General features: G+C 38.6%; 2 protein-coding genes across 2 annotated transcripts; one reads left to right on the forward strand and one right to left on the reverse strand.

Moving 5' to 3' along the window:
• Positions 1–2,254: 2,254 nt before the first annotated feature.
• LOC119909342 (prospero homeobox protein 1-like) lies at positions 2,255–9,081 on the reverse strand. Its single transcript, XM_038727531.1, has 5 exons — positions 8,658–9,081; positions 7,674–8,618; positions 7,162–7,263; positions 6,447–6,641; positions 2,255–2,425 (listed from the first exon to the last, which is right to left on the reverse strand). Exons 1-5 carry the CDS (start codon positions 9,063–9,065, stop codon positions 2,255–2,257), a joined length of 1,821 nt encoding a protein of 606 aa, XP_038583459.1. The 5' UTR covers positions 9,066–9,081.
• Positions 9,082–10,103: 1,022 nt separating this feature from the next.
• Positions 10,104–17,017, forward strand: LOC119909549 (dihydrolipoyllysine-residue succinyltransferase component of 2-oxoglutarate dehydrogenase complex, mitochondrial-like). The gene is made up of 15 exons (XM_038727807.1): positions 10,104–10,239; positions 11,550–11,583; positions 11,873–11,915; positions 12,247–12,311; positions 12,413–12,487; positions 12,624–12,679; positions 12,781–12,889; positions 13,653–13,781; positions 13,907–13,974; positions 14,064–14,161; positions 14,366–14,496; positions 14,623–14,696; positions 14,812–14,895; positions 15,361–15,528; positions 15,885–17,017. Exons 1-15 carry the CDS (start codon positions 10,177–10,179, stop codon positions 16,017–16,019), a joined length of 1,332 nt encoding a protein of 443 aa, XP_038583735.1. The 5' UTR covers positions 10,104–10,176; the 3' UTR covers positions 16,020–17,017.
• Positions 17,018–19,407: the final 2,390 nt, after the last annotated feature.

The following is a 19,407-nucleotide window of genomic DNA, read 5'->3' on the forward strand; positions in this document are numbered from 1 at the left end:
CACCAAATTGTTTAACTGCCCGATATTACATGTTTAGCCCTGTGACATTTTTTAAGGATGACTGTTATGAGCTTTATCACTGTATATGGTTACGTTAGAAGATTGACAATAAGAGAGTAAATGGTAACATGACATTTTGGTGGAGTGTTTTTATTAGAGCCTGACTGGTAAGACCTTGATACCAATTTTAATATTTGAAATTCTTTTTTTTTTTCCTTCTCTTCAGAAACCAAAGATTATCCCTAACATTTGCTGTGTGTTATGAGTCCTCACCAAGAAAACAAGACATTTTGACGTTTGTTTATTGTTATAAATAGCTCTTTGAACTAAAGTACAGCTTATTATGTCAGCAGATTGCTGTATTTATGTGTTGCGAATAGGGGAGTTGCAGAGTGCCCTCTGGTGGACTAAATATGCAACGACAACACTCATAACATGATGGAAGAATACGTCTTCTGTCTGTTTGTTTTTGTCATTTATCGGCTGTTATAACAGAGATACCAATTAATCTGCAATTAGCTCTTATCCGCCGAAAATATAAGCACAGCAATTTATCCGTCAGGCTCTAGTTCTTGTGTACATGTAAAATGTCCAATCACGTCTATGTTGACCAAGAAAGTTTACAAGACACTTTCCTACCTGTAGGTACTTTTCAGACTAAAACTTGATGTGCTAATGTATTGCATCCCTATATAGTGTACACACCTCTGTGGATTACATTTGAGCATTTGCAATTTTCTCCTTGTTGCACTTAATAAGAAGATGCCAGTTTAAAGTCCTACTAGGTTGAAATCGCACGAGTTTATTTAGTAAATGGGCTCAACTTGTGGCTTGTTTGCAAGTGAAGATGGGGTGTAATGTAAGTGCATGATCTTCGGACTGAAAAGGATCACCTCACTCTGTGTTACTATAACATAGTCAGTTATATTGGAGCACTGTAATAAACACAAAAATGGTTGCAAGGTTCATGGTGTTCTCAAGAACTCTCAATTTCCAAATTTGTGATGGTAAACAACTGGAAAGTAAAGTCAGGAGTACTGTGAACACTGGGACTCAAGATGTTGGTTTCTTCAATGACAAGTCAGAGCCCACAGTGGCTTTTCATTCAGCTGATTATTACTACATGTAACCCACAATTAACTATAATATTCATGTAGTTTGAAAGAACAAATTAAATGTCGTGCTCCTAATGAAGTGCTTTTATTTTTGTTTATAGGTGTTTCAAAAAAAGTCTCAGAAGCCAATTTAACTTTGAAAAAAGCTGAACTGGCTGCAAAATGTATCTGAGAAAAAAACATATCTACTACGACTGCTTAGTGCGATCATTTTTAAATATACAGTCAGTTTGACCCTTTTTCACATGGGCCATTTAGAGCAAGGTAATTCTGCATGCTGCAATTGAGTTTTCTGAGGAATTTCATTACAAACTGTTAAGTGCCTACATGTGCACACTGCATATCAGTATTTAAATTAACCAAATGTAGTCTCAGCAGTTAATATATGGCATTGTACGCAAATGTATTCACGTTTTTAAAAATAAATTTATATTTAAATTTGCACTTACAAAGCAAAAGGTCCAGAATTTTCACATGAGAAATTTACATCTGGATTATAAACAACTGAAGACAAAGAAAGGATCGTCAATTCTGACCGAACACAGAAGCACTGATGAAGAGCATGTTTGATTTACCTGTGGACAGCCAGCCACAGTGTATTATTTGGAAAGTGGATGGATCTTCATGGTAAGTATGGAAGAGTGACAGAAACGCTGCAATTTTAACTACAGTTTATGTGGCTATTGAGATACTAAACAACATAGTGATTAACTCCTTTTAGAATTAATGTAACTTCCATTTTATATATCCTGTACATTCACACCGAATGGCAATAATGAGCTCTGCTGAATATTAAAAATGTTTTTCTTATGTGGTGTGGACCTTGTTTTTCTGTGTCTATTAAAGAAAAATGCTCCTCAAAAACAAGAAAATGTGTTCTGTGTTGCACTTTGTGATTTGAAGACATTTCACTGTGCTTCACAAGCACAACATATGTTATTGCTATATGATATGGTGGATATAGCAAAATACATATGTCAAGATACATCATGATGCCTTTGATAATCTCAGCCATCAGTATGTATGTTTTTACATTATAGTGTCTTCTAAGGTAAACAAAATAGTTTGCAGCTCAAGGCACGAGTAAGTCCACATTGTGACAGAAACCACTGTGGCACATGTTGTCCTCCGGTTGGTTCTCATCTCTCAGAGCGATGATGTTTGAATTCAGCTGGTACCTCACTGTCCAGCTTACAGATCACCTTGTAGATTGCTTTCTTCCACGATGGATCGCGATCCTTGCCCATTGAAATGGCAACATAAAATTCTCTCAATGTAATCTCCGCAACCTCCAGGAATCTGTTAGGGACCTGTGAATCCACAGGAGAAGATCAAAGACTTAACACAAAAACTGTTCACGCTCTAACTGTGTGTGTGTGTGTGTGTGTGTTTGACATGAAGGGGAAATTTTGTAGACTGGAATTATATTTACGATAATCAGAGTCAGGCCTGGCGAATCAAGGTAAGTAAAGAGTCAAAATTTAGCAAAGGGTCTACAATTAATTTAGAACAATAATAAATTACATCAAAAGCCGACACCTTTCTACTACTTTTTAATATAAAACTTCATTTTTTTTTTTTCTATTTTCACATTTCTGTTGTTACTTCCTAATATTGTTGAATTCAAGCAAAGCAGGAGCTGGTGAGCAGTATTATGTTGTCCGGTTAAAAATCACTTTAAAGTGCACTCAAAATTCAGTCCACTGTCAGAGGGCCTTCATGTACATGAGGAGACACTAGATAAGTGGTTTAGTTTAGCTGCAACGATTATTTGATTAGTTCTTAACTATGAAATTAATTGCCAACTATTTTATTAATCGGTTTGAGTCAGCTGATTACAGCTTCTTAAGAGTAAAAATGTTATGGTTTTATTACTCTATAACAGTAAAGAGAATATCTTTGGGTTGTGGACTAAAGACATTTGAGGACGTCATCTTGGACTTTGTGAAACTGATTGGCATTTTTGTAAATTTTCTGACACTTTATAGACAAAAAAACTAATCGATTAATCAAGAAAATGAAAAACAAATAAAATAATTTTAGTTGCAGCCCTATGTAGTTGTAATTGTGTACATCGCCAGTTGCCAACATGTCAACCTTCCCACAATAGGGGATCTTATACGGTGATCCTGCACACTTTCAGAAAAGAAAATCTGGTAAGGCAAAATAAAATGGTCTAAAAATGTTTAATCTTCTTAATCTTATTTTATTTTGAAAATATCCCTGCCAGGATTTCTAAGGCTGAAACCTAAAAGAAAAGAAATCTGATAATGATTGACCGTTATTCATTTTCTTTACACAATCCATGACATGAAAATGCATTTTTTTATAAGGATCCCTTATATTAAAAACTATTGCAACCTAGAAATGTTCTGGGACTGCACTGACTACTCCAGTGGACTAACAATAGATTGGTGACAGTGTTTGAAAACGTCTTTGGCATTTCTGTACCTCAGTTTCTTGTCATATATTGGCTGACAGATACGCCTATACTGATATCTGCTATGAACTAGTATCTTATGATGTATATCATTGTGAATGAGATGTTTGACAAACAATTAGTTGTTGTTTTTTTTAACTCATGCCTTAGAGACCCCATGATGTTTTTCCTGACCACCATTTGGTCAGAATGCCGCCTTGTACAAATATCAGAATCTCAAGAGTAAATCTCCCAAAAATTTTTTGAGCACATTTATGCTCCGCTGAGGATGGACCGTTTCTACTTTGGATAATCAATGTGCTTGTACACAGATTGGGTCAGAATCTAAAAGGCAAATGCTGAGGCCTTTTCTCTAACCTCACTTTTCCTTTTTATCAGCTTCAACTGAAACGACAAATACTAATATACTGGTGAAACACTGGTCAGGTGTTAATTTATTGCAGGGTTGTTGTATTGCATTACAGCATACAGATTTTTAAAATATGTTTTGGTTTCTCTGTGTAAAGAGTGTCTGCCACTTAGTGATGCTAAAATGATGGATTTTACTTGACTTATTCAGATCAGCTGTATTGATGACATGTTAAGGGATATCGCATTCACGAGAATTCTCGTGAACGCGATATCTCAAACACTTCGAAGGAATTGCCTCATATTTGGCAATGTCCACTTGGACACAAGGATGCACTGATTAGAATTTGGTTGTCAAAGGTCACTGTGACCTCAAAATGACCTTTACAAACACGTATTTGGCCATAACTCAAGAATTGATGCTGTAATTATGACAACATTTCACACAGATATTTAATGGGATGCAACGATAAAGTGATGACATTTTTTACCCAAGAAGTCAACGGTCATCTTCACAGTGATGACATAATGTCCTGGAAAAATTACTTTTTTTTGGCTGTTATTTAACAATGTCACTCAGGAACAGAAGGGAAGATGGACCTTTTTTCACAAAGGTGACACTTGACTAAAAATGTCAAAGGTCATTGATACCTTTTTTGATTAATTTCATTAATCAGTTGAATAATGTAATGTTCACCTATGTATCAACAATATATTGACAACTTAAACTGTAGCCAAAAAATAACGATACCTTTTATTCAGTTCCTTCCAATCTTTCCTAAATTTGCAGTAAGATTTTGCAAAATGCAAAACAGGGTGGGGAGATACACATTTACTAAAAAATAATATGGCCATATGGATTTGTGTGTGTATATATGTATGTGTGTAATTAAAACCTAATATAATGATCCGGATCCATTTCCATAGCACATCTGCCACTATGTAAAATAACTTTATCACATTAGAAGTACATCTCTCATTTTCTAAATATCTCCAAAACTAAAATTGTGGTAAATATCCAAATTTTACACCAGGAAAACAATATTTTTCAAATATATGATTCCAAATACTAATTGTGACACAAACTTCACAGTATGCTTTTTTGGTTAATAGGCTGCATCTTGAATTATAGTTGGCCGCCTTATATGTATTAATCAGATAGCATTGACTTCTTCTAAAACTCATCTACAGTCAAACCAGTCTCACTGTCCTTTGATAGTACTCCCCGCTGTTTTATTATGGTGTAGTAGTTGAAGTAGTTAGTAAAATTAATATTAAAGCTATTATATGTTAAATAGCTTGATGTTCATATAAACGGTCAACATGAACAATATTTAACTGCATTATATATTCCCAGACTAACAGCGACAGTGTTTGTTAATGCTACATCTCTATTTACAAAACTCAGTTTAATTATATAACCCATTATATTGTGACAGTAAATGTTCCTACCTAACAACCTACCTATCTTATGGCCTTTTGACTAATAATAAAATCAGATTAGGCTGTTGTATGCCTAATGTTCACTAATAGAGTGGAAACTTAATAAGAAGGTTTTTCCTTATATTAATATTAGTTTGGGTTCTCTACTATTGAGAATCAGAGAGATCCTAATGCTTCAAAAGCAGAGTACCCAAAAGTAAATTAGCATGAAATCTGCACTCCAAGTGTTATGGCACATCTCAGGCCTAATAAAGTAAAATACTCCACACGTGGAAGACCAAGTGATTTTTTAAACACTTTTAAACTAAAGACTTTTTCTTTTTTACTTTGATCCACCTTCCCTACCTTTCTCCTCCTAAGCAGTTTTGTCCATCCATCATAGCCAACTGTTTATCCTGCGTACAGGGTCGCGGGGGCCAGTTTTGTGACTTTTTAAAATATATTTTGTTTATAGTAGTTAACACTGTTAAGTACTGTGACTTGTCTCATTTTGTGATGTAATTCACATGATGGACAAGTTTAATCAAAATAATTAAAGATAAAAGAAGAAAATCTTCTACATTGCATAGATTTCAAATATTATCCACCCAGCACAATTTCATTCCCATGGTTTACGCATCATCTTGGAATTATCTGTACGCATTAACACATCTAATATAGCCAACAGCAGACAGGTGTTCACACATGTGGCACCTCTTGCTATAATGAATCATGCCTTTAAATTCTATGTTTGTTTGTTTTTTTATACTTACAGTAAATGGCATATATTGCTAAAGCAATTTATAATTTACCATCTGTTTTTTATTGTTGGAACACAATAAATTCATCTTGTAAAGCCACTGTCCTTTATTGATTTCTAAAATCCATACCATTACAAATGAGGAGACGCAGATGCAGTGAAGCAGGCTAAAGATTTGAGACTATTGATAAATATAAAGTACAACGTGCACATCCAATAGAAGTGAATCGTGTTGGACTGCACTTGATCAAAATGACACAATAAAACAACCTCACTGAAAGCAAAAAATACATCACAGTAGGATCTCACCAGTATTTTGCACCTAAGAGCAGTAAGAACTATAGTGTGTAGAATCATTTACCTGGAAGTCATTGGCTTTGTTGTAGTGCATGTTGAGAGCTCTGAACAGTTCTGATTCTCTCCCCACAGTCAGACCCCTCACGTCGGCCACTCCTTCTGTGAGAGCGTGTCGGGCAAACTTCTCCATCTGGATGTAGTAAAACTCCCTGAAGTTACTGAACCACTTGATGAGCTGAGAGGTGATACAGCGAGTGAACTGAGGACGAAACAGAAAAACAAGTAAGTGAGACGATCAGAGTCCCTATTGTCTGATTGGATATAGTATGAGTCATTTGTCTTTATGTGAGAGAAGCTGCTAAACATGTTTTACCATGTACATTTTAAAATATAGAGCAAATAAAATATGAATAAACTGTATTTTACCACATCTCTGTGTTGCCCTTTTTACACATTGTGTTTTACAGAAATGTAATAATGATGTAAAGTTGTTAATCCTGATCTGATTGCCTGATTATAATGCTGCTGACAAATAAAAAACAATGTATTAACTTGTGTGGAACTGATTCTTTGTTATGTGGAGACAGATGCATTTTGAATCATAAAACATGCAGCACATTAAAATCCACAGACATTAGCAGACTGCTTTTTTATACAGATTTTCTCTAAAAATAAAAAATAAAAAGCGGCTAGACATAGGCCTGCTTAAATGCAAAATACAGCAACTTTCCCAACATTGTAACAAATGCCATCTCTATCTGTTGGAAGCATTTTCTCACCTGCACATCATGGAAACACATCTTCAGCACCAGTGAGCTCGGGTAGCGAGTGTAGAAGAATATAAGCTTTGCTTTCTTCAGATGATTTGTTGTCAGACCTTCCTAAATGCCCCAGTGTTAAGGAGAAAACACACACATCCTAGATATAATGAAACTGTGTGAATTTTGTTGACAAGAAATCATTAAAACTCAGGACAAATGGAGAGACCGCAGTTTTCTTCACTTTGGAACATCAAAGGGAGGACTTGTTGGATTATGTAAGGTGCAAAGTTGTCGATGAAAAGACTAATTTCAGAGCACATATCTGGGGTAATGATAAGGTTTGTGTTCGGCAGAATTATTATTGTGGTTATTTGGACCTCAAAAAGGCAAAGGAAGAATGATTACTTGTGTCTAAAGGCAACTGCTTTAGAAGCTACAATAAGGAAAGAAAATCTTACTTCTGTCACTGCAAGAGAACATTATAAAATATCAAATGTTACTACATCAGTATGGAAACCTGTAAAGGATACATTCAGCATGTACAGGTTGTTCTTCACCAGGCTATCGGACTCAATCTTGACATGAGGGAGACACAGACTTTGCAAAAACATGGGATCCACCGACACACTGTGAGTCTGTGGGCTTCTGACACATCTGGAGTTGACCTTTGTTCTGACTTTGACCGAATTCCAGTGTGCGTCAAACCTCTCAAACTTTGCTTGACCAACTTCGGAGCATCCATCTGGCAAGCATCCGAGGGCATGTTGAGGGGCAGTGTTGTGATTCTTCTCTGGCAGCTGATCTTCACGCAGAGCCGAGTCGTGACTCAAGGGGATCGGAGGTTTTGGACCATGGTGAGCTCTCGATTCGGACTGGAGGACGGACTTGTCGGCTCTTTCCGATCGAGGCTTTTGCACAACCAGAGACAGAGCTTCGGTTTGAACACCAGGGACGTGCACCGCTGCGTTCCCACAACACGACTGTCTTATGTTATTATCTTTGCAAACCGATGAGTGAAGAGGCACATCAGTCTCCACATTCCTCTCGTCATTTGGCGATGTCTGTAGGCGTGGCATACGTTTAAAAATAGTGTCAACGCTTCTGTTGACAGCTCTGGACAGTTCATACTTTAAAACATCTGCCATCAGCTGTGTTCTCTCAGGTTTGGATTGGGAGAAGTTGAATAGCTTCACCTTCTTCCAGCCGTGATCTTTTCTACTCGGGCTGCTCTCAAACTCACTGTATGAATTTGTTCGTGCGTCCCTTGGAGATGCTTCAGGAGAATCGTTCCAAGTGGGATATTGCTCCTCCTTTGTACTGTCTGTAGTTTCAGTTACTCCATCCACATGGTTGAACCTTGTTCTGAGCTGTCTGAGGTGCTGATGCTGAATATCAAGCTGCTTTCTCGCACTGCCAGATCCATTTCTTTCCATGTGCTCCTGGTGTAAAGGCAGATCTTGAATCCTTTCGTTGTCCTGCATACCGTCTGCCTCCTCATGCTGATTTGTCATCACATCTGTGCAGTGCATACCAGGAGAGCCGGTCATGCCTTTGATGATATTTTCCACCCTGGCACGCTTTGCTCGACGGCCACTGTTTAAGTACCAGTCATGTCGACCACAAGAACTGGATGCAGGAGATGGGTGCCTTCTGGCAGATAAATATCCAGTATCTCTGGATGGATTGAGCTTCAGCTGTCTGGAACAGATCATTGAACCAGCATCGCAGCTGCTGTAATAAACGCTCTCCGGTAGCATTTTTATGTTCTCACTGTCTTTGTGTAAGGTCACAGAAGCACCAGACGCATCTGAATTTGACGGCACAGGGTCCGATTGAAAAGAGGAGAGGCGCTCTGCAGGGCAGCCGTCAAGGCAAATGTTGCTGGAAGAATACATACCTTTGCTCCAAACACTTGGATTCATGCTTGGTGGATAAAAAAAAAAAAGACAGAAGTGAATAAAAACATTGTCATTAATTATAAAATGGAGGTGTTACAAGAACTAAAAGTCAAATTGCTTCCTGGAATTCTTGAACATGTGACAGCAACAAATATCAATGAAAGCTTGGATTTTTGCAAACTTAAGTACATTCCAACTTGAAAATATGAAGCCAGAATAATGCATATTGTCCAGATAAAACATAATTGTTGATTTAAATGAAGCATTTTGTATTTTGGCAGAATTCCTTTTGCACAACTAGCAGAGACATTATTTTTCAAATCTTTGAAATTGTTATCTTCTCACTTTTCTGTGTCCCTGTAATGCTGTAGACTGCCATGCAAGTTTCTCATTTGCACCTTGTTTAGCTGAATAAACCATTTTAGACTCAATTCAAACATCTTACAGTCTGATTTGATATGAGAAAGTAAAAACTAAACCTGTAGCTTAAATAATAATAAGTACAGCTACATACAGTATTATACAACCTGATAACCCACCTGTTGCCTTTCCAAAGGGACCCGAGGGAGCTTCCAGTCTGGATCTCGCTGGAGGAGAAATGACTCATATTTGTACTGGTCCAGCTGAGAGCCCCTCCAACAACCAGGAGGCGTGGTCTAATATGCCAACCTATCCCACCGATCCCACCCCTACCTGCACATAAGAACATTAAATTTCGGCTATTATTTGAACCGGATAACATACTGTTAATGGACTAAGTGAGGAATAAATGCTCAATTCAAATGTTATTTACTTTCTTATCATTTTATATGAACAGTACCATTGTGCCTACTGTGAAATTAATTTGAAAGTGTAGTGTGATTGCTACCTAATTCAGACAATGGTACAGTCCTGTTGGCTTTAAATAAATGGCATTATTTTATCTCTTTGGGGAACCCTTTTATTTTCTCCTTTTTCACAATGTTTGTCAGGTTCTAGTTAATTACTTTATTCAGTCCCAGCTCCCGCCGCCCGGTCCCTCTGTCCCCCGGTCCCCCCTCCCTACCAGCCGCAGTGGTTCCTCCCAGCGAGCTTCTGCGCTGCTCTTTCCTTCAGCTGCTGTCAGATAAGAAGCTCACCGCCGGCAGCTGTAGCTATGTTATCGCGGTCCAGATGCGTATACCAGACGCTTGGCCGTTCTCTGTCAGCGGCTAGCCAGGTAGGTCGGACAACACCAGTGGACCAAGCCTGTGTATGGGCTCTAAAACGGTTTCGACAGATTAAAATAATACACAGCTAGCTGTTAGCTCCCCTTTAGCAGACGTTGGCTTGTGGAGCAGAGCGTCGCCTACAAAGAGCAGACACACCCGGGCAGCTGCAGAGGGGGGGAAGCAGCAGTGTACCATTAACTGTCTGGACTCTATTTAAGGCTTTATTTCAAGAACAAAGCCGCACCTAATATTAGCTTTAGCCAGCAAGTCATAACAAACTTACACAAACTAACAAACTATCACCTATGTCCCCTGTAGTTTACTGTCTACTTTCTTTTACATGTTCTCAACCGCTGGTTTGGCTCTACACCAATGAGACAGGCTAATGTTAGCATGTTCTGGTGCCCTGTGGTTGTAAAGGCAGGTGTGTGGCAGAAATAGCCCATGTCAAGTCAGACAATTTCAGCTATCTCTCCAGTGCTTTGAGCAGGTATTGAAGCTGAAACATGATCACGATGATAATAACCTGTGTGTCTCGCCAAGAATGATTAGCTACTACTCCCTACTTCACAGAGACCACAGTATGGTGCTGTTGCTGGCAGTGGATTATAGCCTGCATAGAGGTTATTATTATTAGGTACATAACTAGGGCGGTAACTAATGATTATTTCTATTATAGATCAGTTTTGTTTGAGAAACGTAAATCAGTGAATGTTCTGCAGGTTTTGCTTTAAAAACTAACTTTTAAACACCTGATCAAGTAATTGTTTCAGCTCTAAAGATAGTGGGTAGGATTTATTGAGTGTCTACTGTATTGTAACAAAATCAGAAAGTGAAACTAAATATGATGGTGGTTCATCACTCATTGAAATGTTTTACTCTCATGGTATGTTACAGTTCTAGTGAGTTAGAACAATGAAAACTCCAGTGACTTGGTTGCTACACTCGTGCACATGCTTTGAATCAGTCAGTTTTATATGATGTGGTCAATTTCTGAGAACTCCATTGTCCCCGGGCATCCCACAACTATAGGTTTGTGTTAGGATCGCCAGGCAAAACAGACAAACATCCGTGTGAAAGTAGCCAGAACTAGACCGGCTTCTTCATCAGAGGCCCTGCCCTGCAAATACCTACACACAACCTATAACATACAGCAATGCAGCACAGTTGACCATACAGCAGCCTGTTTTTGTCAGCATTATCTTCCAGTGAGGGGAAGCAAATCTCTGCTGTCAGTTTTCCCAATGTCTCAGTTTGTTCTCTATATTATATTTAGACTTTACGTTTGAAGCATATTTTTTACTCTCTGTCTTTTCAGGCTGATAACGTGCTCTTCCGACAAAGTGTATCAGGTAAATGTGTTTCTAACTAAGTAGACTAGACCTTTTAGCTGGAGTTGAGAACCTCATCGGTAATGCAACATCTCAAACTGCAGTTTGTATTTTTATTGCTCATAAATAAACAAGCTCTGTGAGTGGTTCATCCAAAGCAGAATAAGTGATGTTTTTTGAGTGGCTGAGGTGCCTCAGAGCCCACAAGTAGTTAACACCAGCTTTCAGGGAGCTCCACTCATATCTCAGGAGAAGCAGTAGTTACAGATTTTGTTGATTATGTTTCTCTCTTTTCTTTTTCTGTCTTAAGGCCTCTCTGTCTGCAGCCGGCTAGTTTACAGGAAGTCTCAGCCGTAAGTGCTCTCTCCAATTTTGGTGTCTGTCTTTGAACGCCCCTCAGTATCAGTCAGTGTAAGAGTTTGTCTATTTCATTCATACAGTGTAAACTGAGTCGTACACCTGTGCAGCAAATGTTATCTCTGAGAGGGGTTTCATGTGGAGTAGAGTAAACCTAAAAACATAATAATGCTGAGAAAGGCATCTGCGTATTTATCAGTATATGTGTGTGTGTGTGTGTGTGTGTGTGTGTGTGTGTGTGTGTGTGTGTGTGTGTGTGTGTGTGTTTAAATGTATTTGTCTAAAAGTACAAGTAATTTTGTTTGTTTTTTTGTTTTTTACATTTAGATGCGAATTTCCATCATCAGCGAATGTCTTTCACATCCGATACTTCAAGACATCTGCTGTTCACAGTATGTACAGTTCTCAACGTCATGTATTGACCTCAGCTCTGCTCAACTTACAGCAACTGACCTCTTCCCCTTTTTTTTTTTGTTTGGTTTTTTTTTTACAGGGGAAGAGGTCATCACAGTCAAAACCCCTGCATTCGCAGAATCTGTTACAGAGGGGGATGTGAGGTGGGAGAAAGGTTGGTATATGTTCTGTCGTAGGTAAAATATTTCACAGGTGTCAGTGTCCCATATTTTATTGCCAATGAGCCAAATGTTCAAAGTAACCATATTTTAGCACATGAAATACATGCTCTTTCGTTGTTTATGCTTTAGCTGTGGGCGACTCTGTGACAGAAGATGAAGTGGTGTGTGAAATTGAGACTGACAAGGTTAGAACAAGACCATCAAACTGAAATCATCTGTATGATTTTTATTTTTATATCACTTTATCAAGAAACCTACTCAAAACGTCTATATTTTGTTCCTCCAGACCTCTGTTCAGGTGCCCTCTCCAGCAGCCGGTGTAATTGAGGAACTGCTGGTGCCTGATGGAGGGAAGGTAGAAGGAGGGACGCCGCTCTTCAAACTCCGGAAAGGAGGTGTGCTTAGTTGTGCATCAGTTATCATTTAGTCACTAAAGTAAACAGACTTGTTTTTTTTGGTTTTTTTTTATATGCCGGTGGCAGTGTGAGACCTAAGTTTCAGTACAATTACCAAAACAGTAGATTGTTGATACTTTACTCGATGTGTTACTATTTTGCAACATATGCCAAGCTTCTGAGATTAACACAAACCGCCTTCCTTTCCCTTAATAATATACAGTATATTATTAGTTTTAATGCGAAACATATGTGTGAAACATGACATAATTCAGTCGGTAGTGTGTGTTTTTTCACCCCCTTGTAAATTTGAAATGACTTCTGTAGTTGTGTGTTACATAGGGACGCAACAATTGATTATTTTCATTATCGATTTAATCTCTCAATTTTTTTCTCAATGAATCGATTTGTTGTTGGGTCCGGAAAGTTGTGAAATATGTCGATCAGTGTTTCCCAAAGCTCAAGATGAGCTCCTAAAATTTCTTATTTTGTCCACGACCAAAAAATATTCAGTTTACTGTCATAAATGGAACCACAAAGTATTCACATGTGAGAAGCTTTTTTTAAAAAATTAGTTAAAACCAAACCAATTAATTTGCCGATTAATCGACTAATCTTTGTAGCTCCATAGCTGAGAAGCTACTCCCAAATGGATACAAAATAATGATTTTAACATTTATTGAATTATGACCGCACTGAAACATACCTTTACAACCATAAGACCCATATTACATGTTTCCTTCTTTACGTCTTGTTTCCTCAGCTGCTGCTGCCAAAACTGCCCCCTCCCCAGCTGCAGAGGCTGCAGCTCCTCCTCCACCTCCAGCTTCAGCCACCACTGCCGCGCCTCCAGAACCCCCAGTGCCACCACAGGCTGCCCCAGCTAAATCTGGTGTGTTAAATCTACTTGCTGCAGAAAGCATTTATTTATCATTATTGTGCAGTATGTATCTGAGTAGGCCAGTGTCTCTCTTTTTGGCTCCTGATGTAACAATCTGTCTTTCCTTCTCTGTCAAGTTTCTGCTGTCAAGCCCACTGCTGCAGCTCCAGCTCCTCCAGCAGCAGGAGTTAGAGGAGAAAACAGGGTAACAAAGATGCTGATGACAAACCTTTTAATGTTTCACCCATGAGTTTTTTGTTTCTTTTATTGGTGGTTTGTTCTCCTGCTGTCCAGGTGAAGATGAACCGTATGAGGTTGAGGATCACCCAGAGGCTAAAGGAGGCTCAGAACACCTGCGCTATGTTGACCACCTTCAACGAGGTGGACATGAGGTAAACCACAGCAGCTCCTGAAAGGATTATCCCAGATTTATCCACACCGATTACATTGTTCTAAAACCTAGCCAGTTAGGATGACAAGCCTCAGTATTAAATATCCTGATTCACATTTGATGGTAGACGCGTGTAATTAACATGCCAATGTCACACTGTGAGCACTGGATATATTCTCTAATCGCTCCTCAATTTTTGTTTCAGCAACATTCAGGGGATGAGGACGGTGCATAAGGATGCTTTCTTAAAGAAGCACAACATCAAACTGGGTTTTATGTCGGCATTTGTGAAGGCTGCTGCTCACGCTCTGACTGACCAACCTGCTGTCAATGCCGGTAAGACAGCGCAGTTTTTCTTTTGTTTAAAATTTAACTTTCACCAAAGAAGCTTTCCTCTCTGTTGTTGTTGTTTTTTTTTTCTTTTTTTACTAAACTTTATTCCAAAAATGTTTTTAACCACAGTTATTGATGATTCAACCAAAGAGATAGTCTACAGGGATTATGTAGACATCAGCGTCGCTGTGGCAACTCCAAAGGTATGACTTTGACTCTAAATAACTTTTATTTATTTATTTATTTATATTTATTTATTTTTTTGTATGAATACTGACTACCGTTGAATTCACCTGAATAACATGTATTTCATTTTAGGGGCTTGTTGTACCAGTGATCCGTAATGTTGAGACCATGAACTTCACTGACATCGAAAAAGCCATTAATGCTTTGGGAGAAAAGGTAAAAAGCTTTGTGTAATATGTACATTAGTACTGTGAGCAGTGCAATATGTGGGCAAAGGTGCTATTACATTAGATTGAAGGTGTGGACGTCAGCAGGGTCACAGCCTCAGGGAAGAGGTTCTTCCTGTGCTTGCTGGTGCGAGAGTGTAGGCTCCTGTAACGCCTGCTGGATGGGAGGAGGGTGAACAGTCCATGGTTCGGTTGGGAGGCATCCTTAATGATGTTTCTTGTCCTGCCCAGGCAGCGCCTTTTGATGAATGTTCTCAATGATGGGTAACTGGGTGCCGGTGATCTGTTTTCACCACAGCTACAGTGTGATAACAGACATCTTAAAATGATTGCGTTGCTTTTCAATCGTGATAAGCAGCCAGTCATTTTAGACTGCTATGCTATTTTGAATAAAATCAATGTCTATCTACGTTCATCACAACAATGAGGAAATCATTTGCATTGTGTGCCTCAGGCTCGTAAAAATGAGCTTGCTGTTGAAGACATGGATGGAGGCACATTCACCATCAGCAACGGTGGCGTGTTCGGCTCCCTGTTTGGCACGCCCATCATCAACCCCCCACAGTCTGCCATCCTGGGCATGCACGGCATCTTTGACCGGCCGGTGGCCATCAATGGCAAGGTGAGAATTATGTGTTCATAGACACAGAAGGCTAAAAGATGAAAGGAGCTATAATTGTGTGAGTCATAGAACAGGGAAGAGGGACTTTAATTTGTCTACTGGGTTTGCAAAAATGTTACTGGTACAAGGTGAAATGTAAGTTTGTTTTCATACTTATTATTATTATTATTATTATTATTAATTAGGAAACGAATGAAATAAAAAGCAAACAAAAGTTGTGCAAGACGAATTATACCGCCAAGTATCTGAGCTACATGACAGACAGTCGTCATGCATACATTTATGGATCTACTGGTTTTTCAGATCTGATGCACTCAAACGTGAGAAAACAATAAACCAGCTTTTTGCTTTGGCAGGTTGAGGTCCGGCCCATGATGTATGTGGCACTGACGTATGACCACCGACTCATTGACGGCAGAGAAGCGGTCACTTTCTTACGCAAGATCAAAGCGGTGGTGGAAGACCCACGAGTTTTGCTTCTGGACATGTGATGACGCTTCTGCCGCCACCTTACACTCATAGGTCAGCTGCATAAAATGAACCCCACATCACAAAAGAAATGCACAGGTCGCACAAGATCGCCAACACTGATTTCAGACTGCAGGGGGATATTGAGGTTGTGTTCCAACACTTACATGGAGCTGAAATAGCGGTGTTGTCTTTAGAGAGAAACTAGAAGTATCTGCCATCCTAGCAATATGCTTAAAATGGTCCTTAGCTGAATCAACAAAGCAAAAAGAAAGCTTAGGACAACAGTTGGCTCACACAGGCTTAAAATGTTGACGATTACTAGCATACAGGTGTATTATTATACCAATGTGCTCTTCAGATGGACATATGAAGCAGCAGACAAACACTCGCTGCATTCTTGTCACAGCTGTGTAATCATGAATCAGGCAATATTTGGCTGCTTGACTTTCTCCCGTGCTCATTAGTTCAAGCTCCAGAGCCACTGTTTCCACAGCGGGGCCAAGCGGAGCTCACTCAGATTTGATGTTTTTAATGTTAACACAGAAGTAAAAGAATTCCTTGGGTTTGCTGCTAGTCATTGTTACTAGCAACAGTCTGGGGGGGGGGGGGGACTCCGCAACCTGTCTGACGAGCAAGTGTTTGGAAGCGATTCAGTTCACTTATATTGCTGCTTTTCACTTTCATCCATGTCCTGTCTTTTTAATTTTTTTTTGTTTTAAACCTACCTTGCCGTTGCCAGGCAGATTCTTTGACCATGAAAATCTAAATATTTTGATCACATTGCTTTTAGTAAAACAGACACACATAAATTGAACTGTTCTTTAGCAGAAAGTGTATAAAAAAATTTTGTTTTTGTTTTTTGTATACTTGTATGTATGTATGATGGAAGTTTTGCAGCAGGTTATGTTGAGCTCCGCTGTCGGTAGAGATTTTCATTGTGTTATCCTATTTATAAAATGCTGGTATCTATTTAAAGAAACAATTTTAAAAAACATTAAACATCTCAAGTTCTTATGTACTGAAACTTGTCTTCCACGTTTACTTTACTAACCTTTTACTTACTTGCTGTATTACCACAGATCCAACAATGATTTACTAGAGCTGAAACGATTAATTGATTCATCCATCCATCAAATTGACTGACTAATCCACTGATCGGCAACTTTTTTTTTTTTTTTTGGTTCCAGCCTCTCTTTGATGATCCTAAAATTAATCTTTTGGGAGTTTGTACAAAACAAGACAATGGAAGGTGTCATATGAGGCTCTCTGAACTTATGATGGCCATTTTTCACTATTTTTGAAGTTGTATAGACCATACAGTGGATCATCTAATTACACAGAACATGAAATTGAATGTAACAGTTGGTTGTAGCCATACGATGGTTTACGTAATGCCAGGCGTACACTGCACAAGAGAAACATTTGACTGCACATTCCACGTTAACTTTCATCCTCTAACAGCGCACTTTGTCTTTTTGAAAAGGACACGGCAAGATAAAAGCACAAGGCCGAGGCGGGGAACGTCTTCACAGTCGATCTTGGCTAGAAGCATTTTATCTCGTGCCAAATGTATTTTGCTTCCAAATTCTCGGCTGCAGATGAATTCAGCGCCCAACACTGATCTTCAAAGCCTCGTAGCCAGCCTACCGCTCGGCTCTTGAGTTGCTCCGAATAATGGGATCATCTCTGACAAAGTCTTAAGGGTTGCTTGGCTCTTTCTCCCACTTCACAAACACAGGCTCAAGTGTATGCAGCTGTGTACGATACCTCTTCAGTATTTCTGTTTACTTTAATAATCACAGGGGACAATAGGTCCTAATGTACGTCTTTGTTTCTCTGCCAGCACCTACACAAATGTCTGAACAACACTGTTTGGAGGAAAAACACAGAATTCATTACGAGAACACAAAAAACCAACATTAGATTACCATGAGAATACTGGAGGTCCTAATGGGCCTGAATACAGCAAACAATGAAACAAGGGTTTCTCTAATTTAATTATTTACTTGTATTACCACTCAAGATTCCATTAGCGCTTTCGAGATCATGCTAATTGGCAGCGAGTGCCAGTGGGTGCATAGATATCTGAAGGGTTTGTTGGCAGGTTTTTGTTTCGTCTTCAAAATTTGGCCAAATCTGTGAATTTCCAATTGGACTGCTCAATAAGATGTGGGTTTTAAGTCTTTGTGTCCATTCAGATGAAAGATGGCCCATTAGAAATTGGCAGCTAGCTGTTTGTTTTCATTAAGCCACATCAGAGAGATAATTTACCTAAATTATTCTGGTATTTTTTTTCTCTCTCTTAAATAAGCCAATTATATCAATGCCATATAAAGAATTGTATTTTAGTCCAATTGGGGGAAAGTGTGTTTTGAATATAAGGTACTAATATTTATTTATATTTTTGTTCTCAAACACTTACTTTTAAATTATTGCGTTCATTTCATGAGGTTTTTTTGAGCACTCTTTTAGCGGACCATCTTAACATATTTTGTGAAATGAACATTGCTTGTATACATGGACAAACTAATTCCAACAAACATCCTGTTCAGATATTAGATATTTCCTCTAATTAAAAGTATTTTCTATGTATAAGCATCCTTTGTGAATGCAGAGACAAATTACTCTTTTTAGAGTAGCTATGGGTTAAAATCCTCCACAGCTTTCCAGCAAGAAATGGACCAAATCAAAAGCATAACCGCACTGGGTGTATTGTTTTTATATTGTCTCCATCTGGATTCAGTTGTTTAAGTACATATTGACAGAAAAGCATGAAATGTCTTCCATCAGTTCCAGTTAAATGAAGACACTCCACCATTAAATTACAACTTTCCCAGCTATGACTCGCATGCTTTACAGTGCTGGTGGTTATGAGAGGGATTCTGTATATGATAATCACGCAGTGTAACTGAAATCCATTCACTGCTCGCCACAAGGAGCTCATCCAACTAAGGTAAGTTTATACGAATGGGCAAAGTATCATTTCTGAATAATCTACAGTATTAAAATAACTGTTGGGAGTTGCTGCAACACAGGCATAGTACATTGTAAATACTTTTTATAATGTGTTTTGATAGTCTTATTGTCAAGTTTTCAATTTCATATTTGACTTTTTTAGTATTTGTTTAAAACAAAAAAACTCTCACCTCACCAAAATACCAAAGCAAATTCCTTCTATGTGAAAATCCACTTGTCAATAAACCCTATTCTGATTTGACATAGTTAAATTTAAACGTTTGTTTAGCACATTTCTCCCAGAGCAACACAGCTCATGTTCTATTATTAATTACTGTAAACATCTGCAAAACCTCTGTAAGGAAAACTGTGGAAGCATAGATCAGTAATGGTGACTGTTCACTAAATGAATCTTGTGGGCCTGAACCGCCCGAGACAGGGTGCAAAATAGCT

The sequence above is a fragment of the Micropterus salmoides genome, unplaced genomic scaffold (assembly GCF_014851395.1).
Source record: "Micropterus salmoides isolate LMB-PRFRI ecotype aquatic unplaced genomic scaffold, ASM1485139v1 Ms_hic_scaffold_18, whole genome shotgun sequence".
In the NCBI taxonomy this organism is placed as follows: Eukaryota; Metazoa; Chordata; class Actinopteri; order Centrarchiformes; family Centrarchidae; genus Micropterus; species Micropterus salmoides.

Coding starts and splice junctions, on each gene's coding strand:
- LOC119909342 (XM_038727531.1), bottom strand. CDS start 9,065: ATGAATCCAAGTGTTTGGAGCAAAGGTATGTATTCTTCCAGCAACATT. Junction 8,619..8,657: donor CTGGTATGCACTGCACAGAT/GTGATGACAAAT, acceptor GACGGTATGCAG/GACAACGAAAGGATTCAAGA. Junction 7,264..7,673: donor ACAACCTGTACATGCTGAAT/GTATCCTTTACA, acceptor TGGGGCATTTAG/GAAGGTCTGACAACAAATCA.
- LOC119909549 (XM_038727807.1), top strand. CDS start 10,177: ATGTTATCGCGGTCCAGATGCGTATACCAGACGCTTGGCCGTTCTCTG. Junction 12,312..12,412: donor CAAGACATCTGCTGTTCACA/GTATGTACAGTT, acceptor TTTTTTTTACAG/GGGAAGAGGTCATCACAGTC. Junction 14,896..15,360: donor TTAATGCTTTGGGAGAAAAG/GTAAAAAGCTTT, acceptor TGTGTGCCTCAG/GCTCGTAAAAATGAGCTTGC.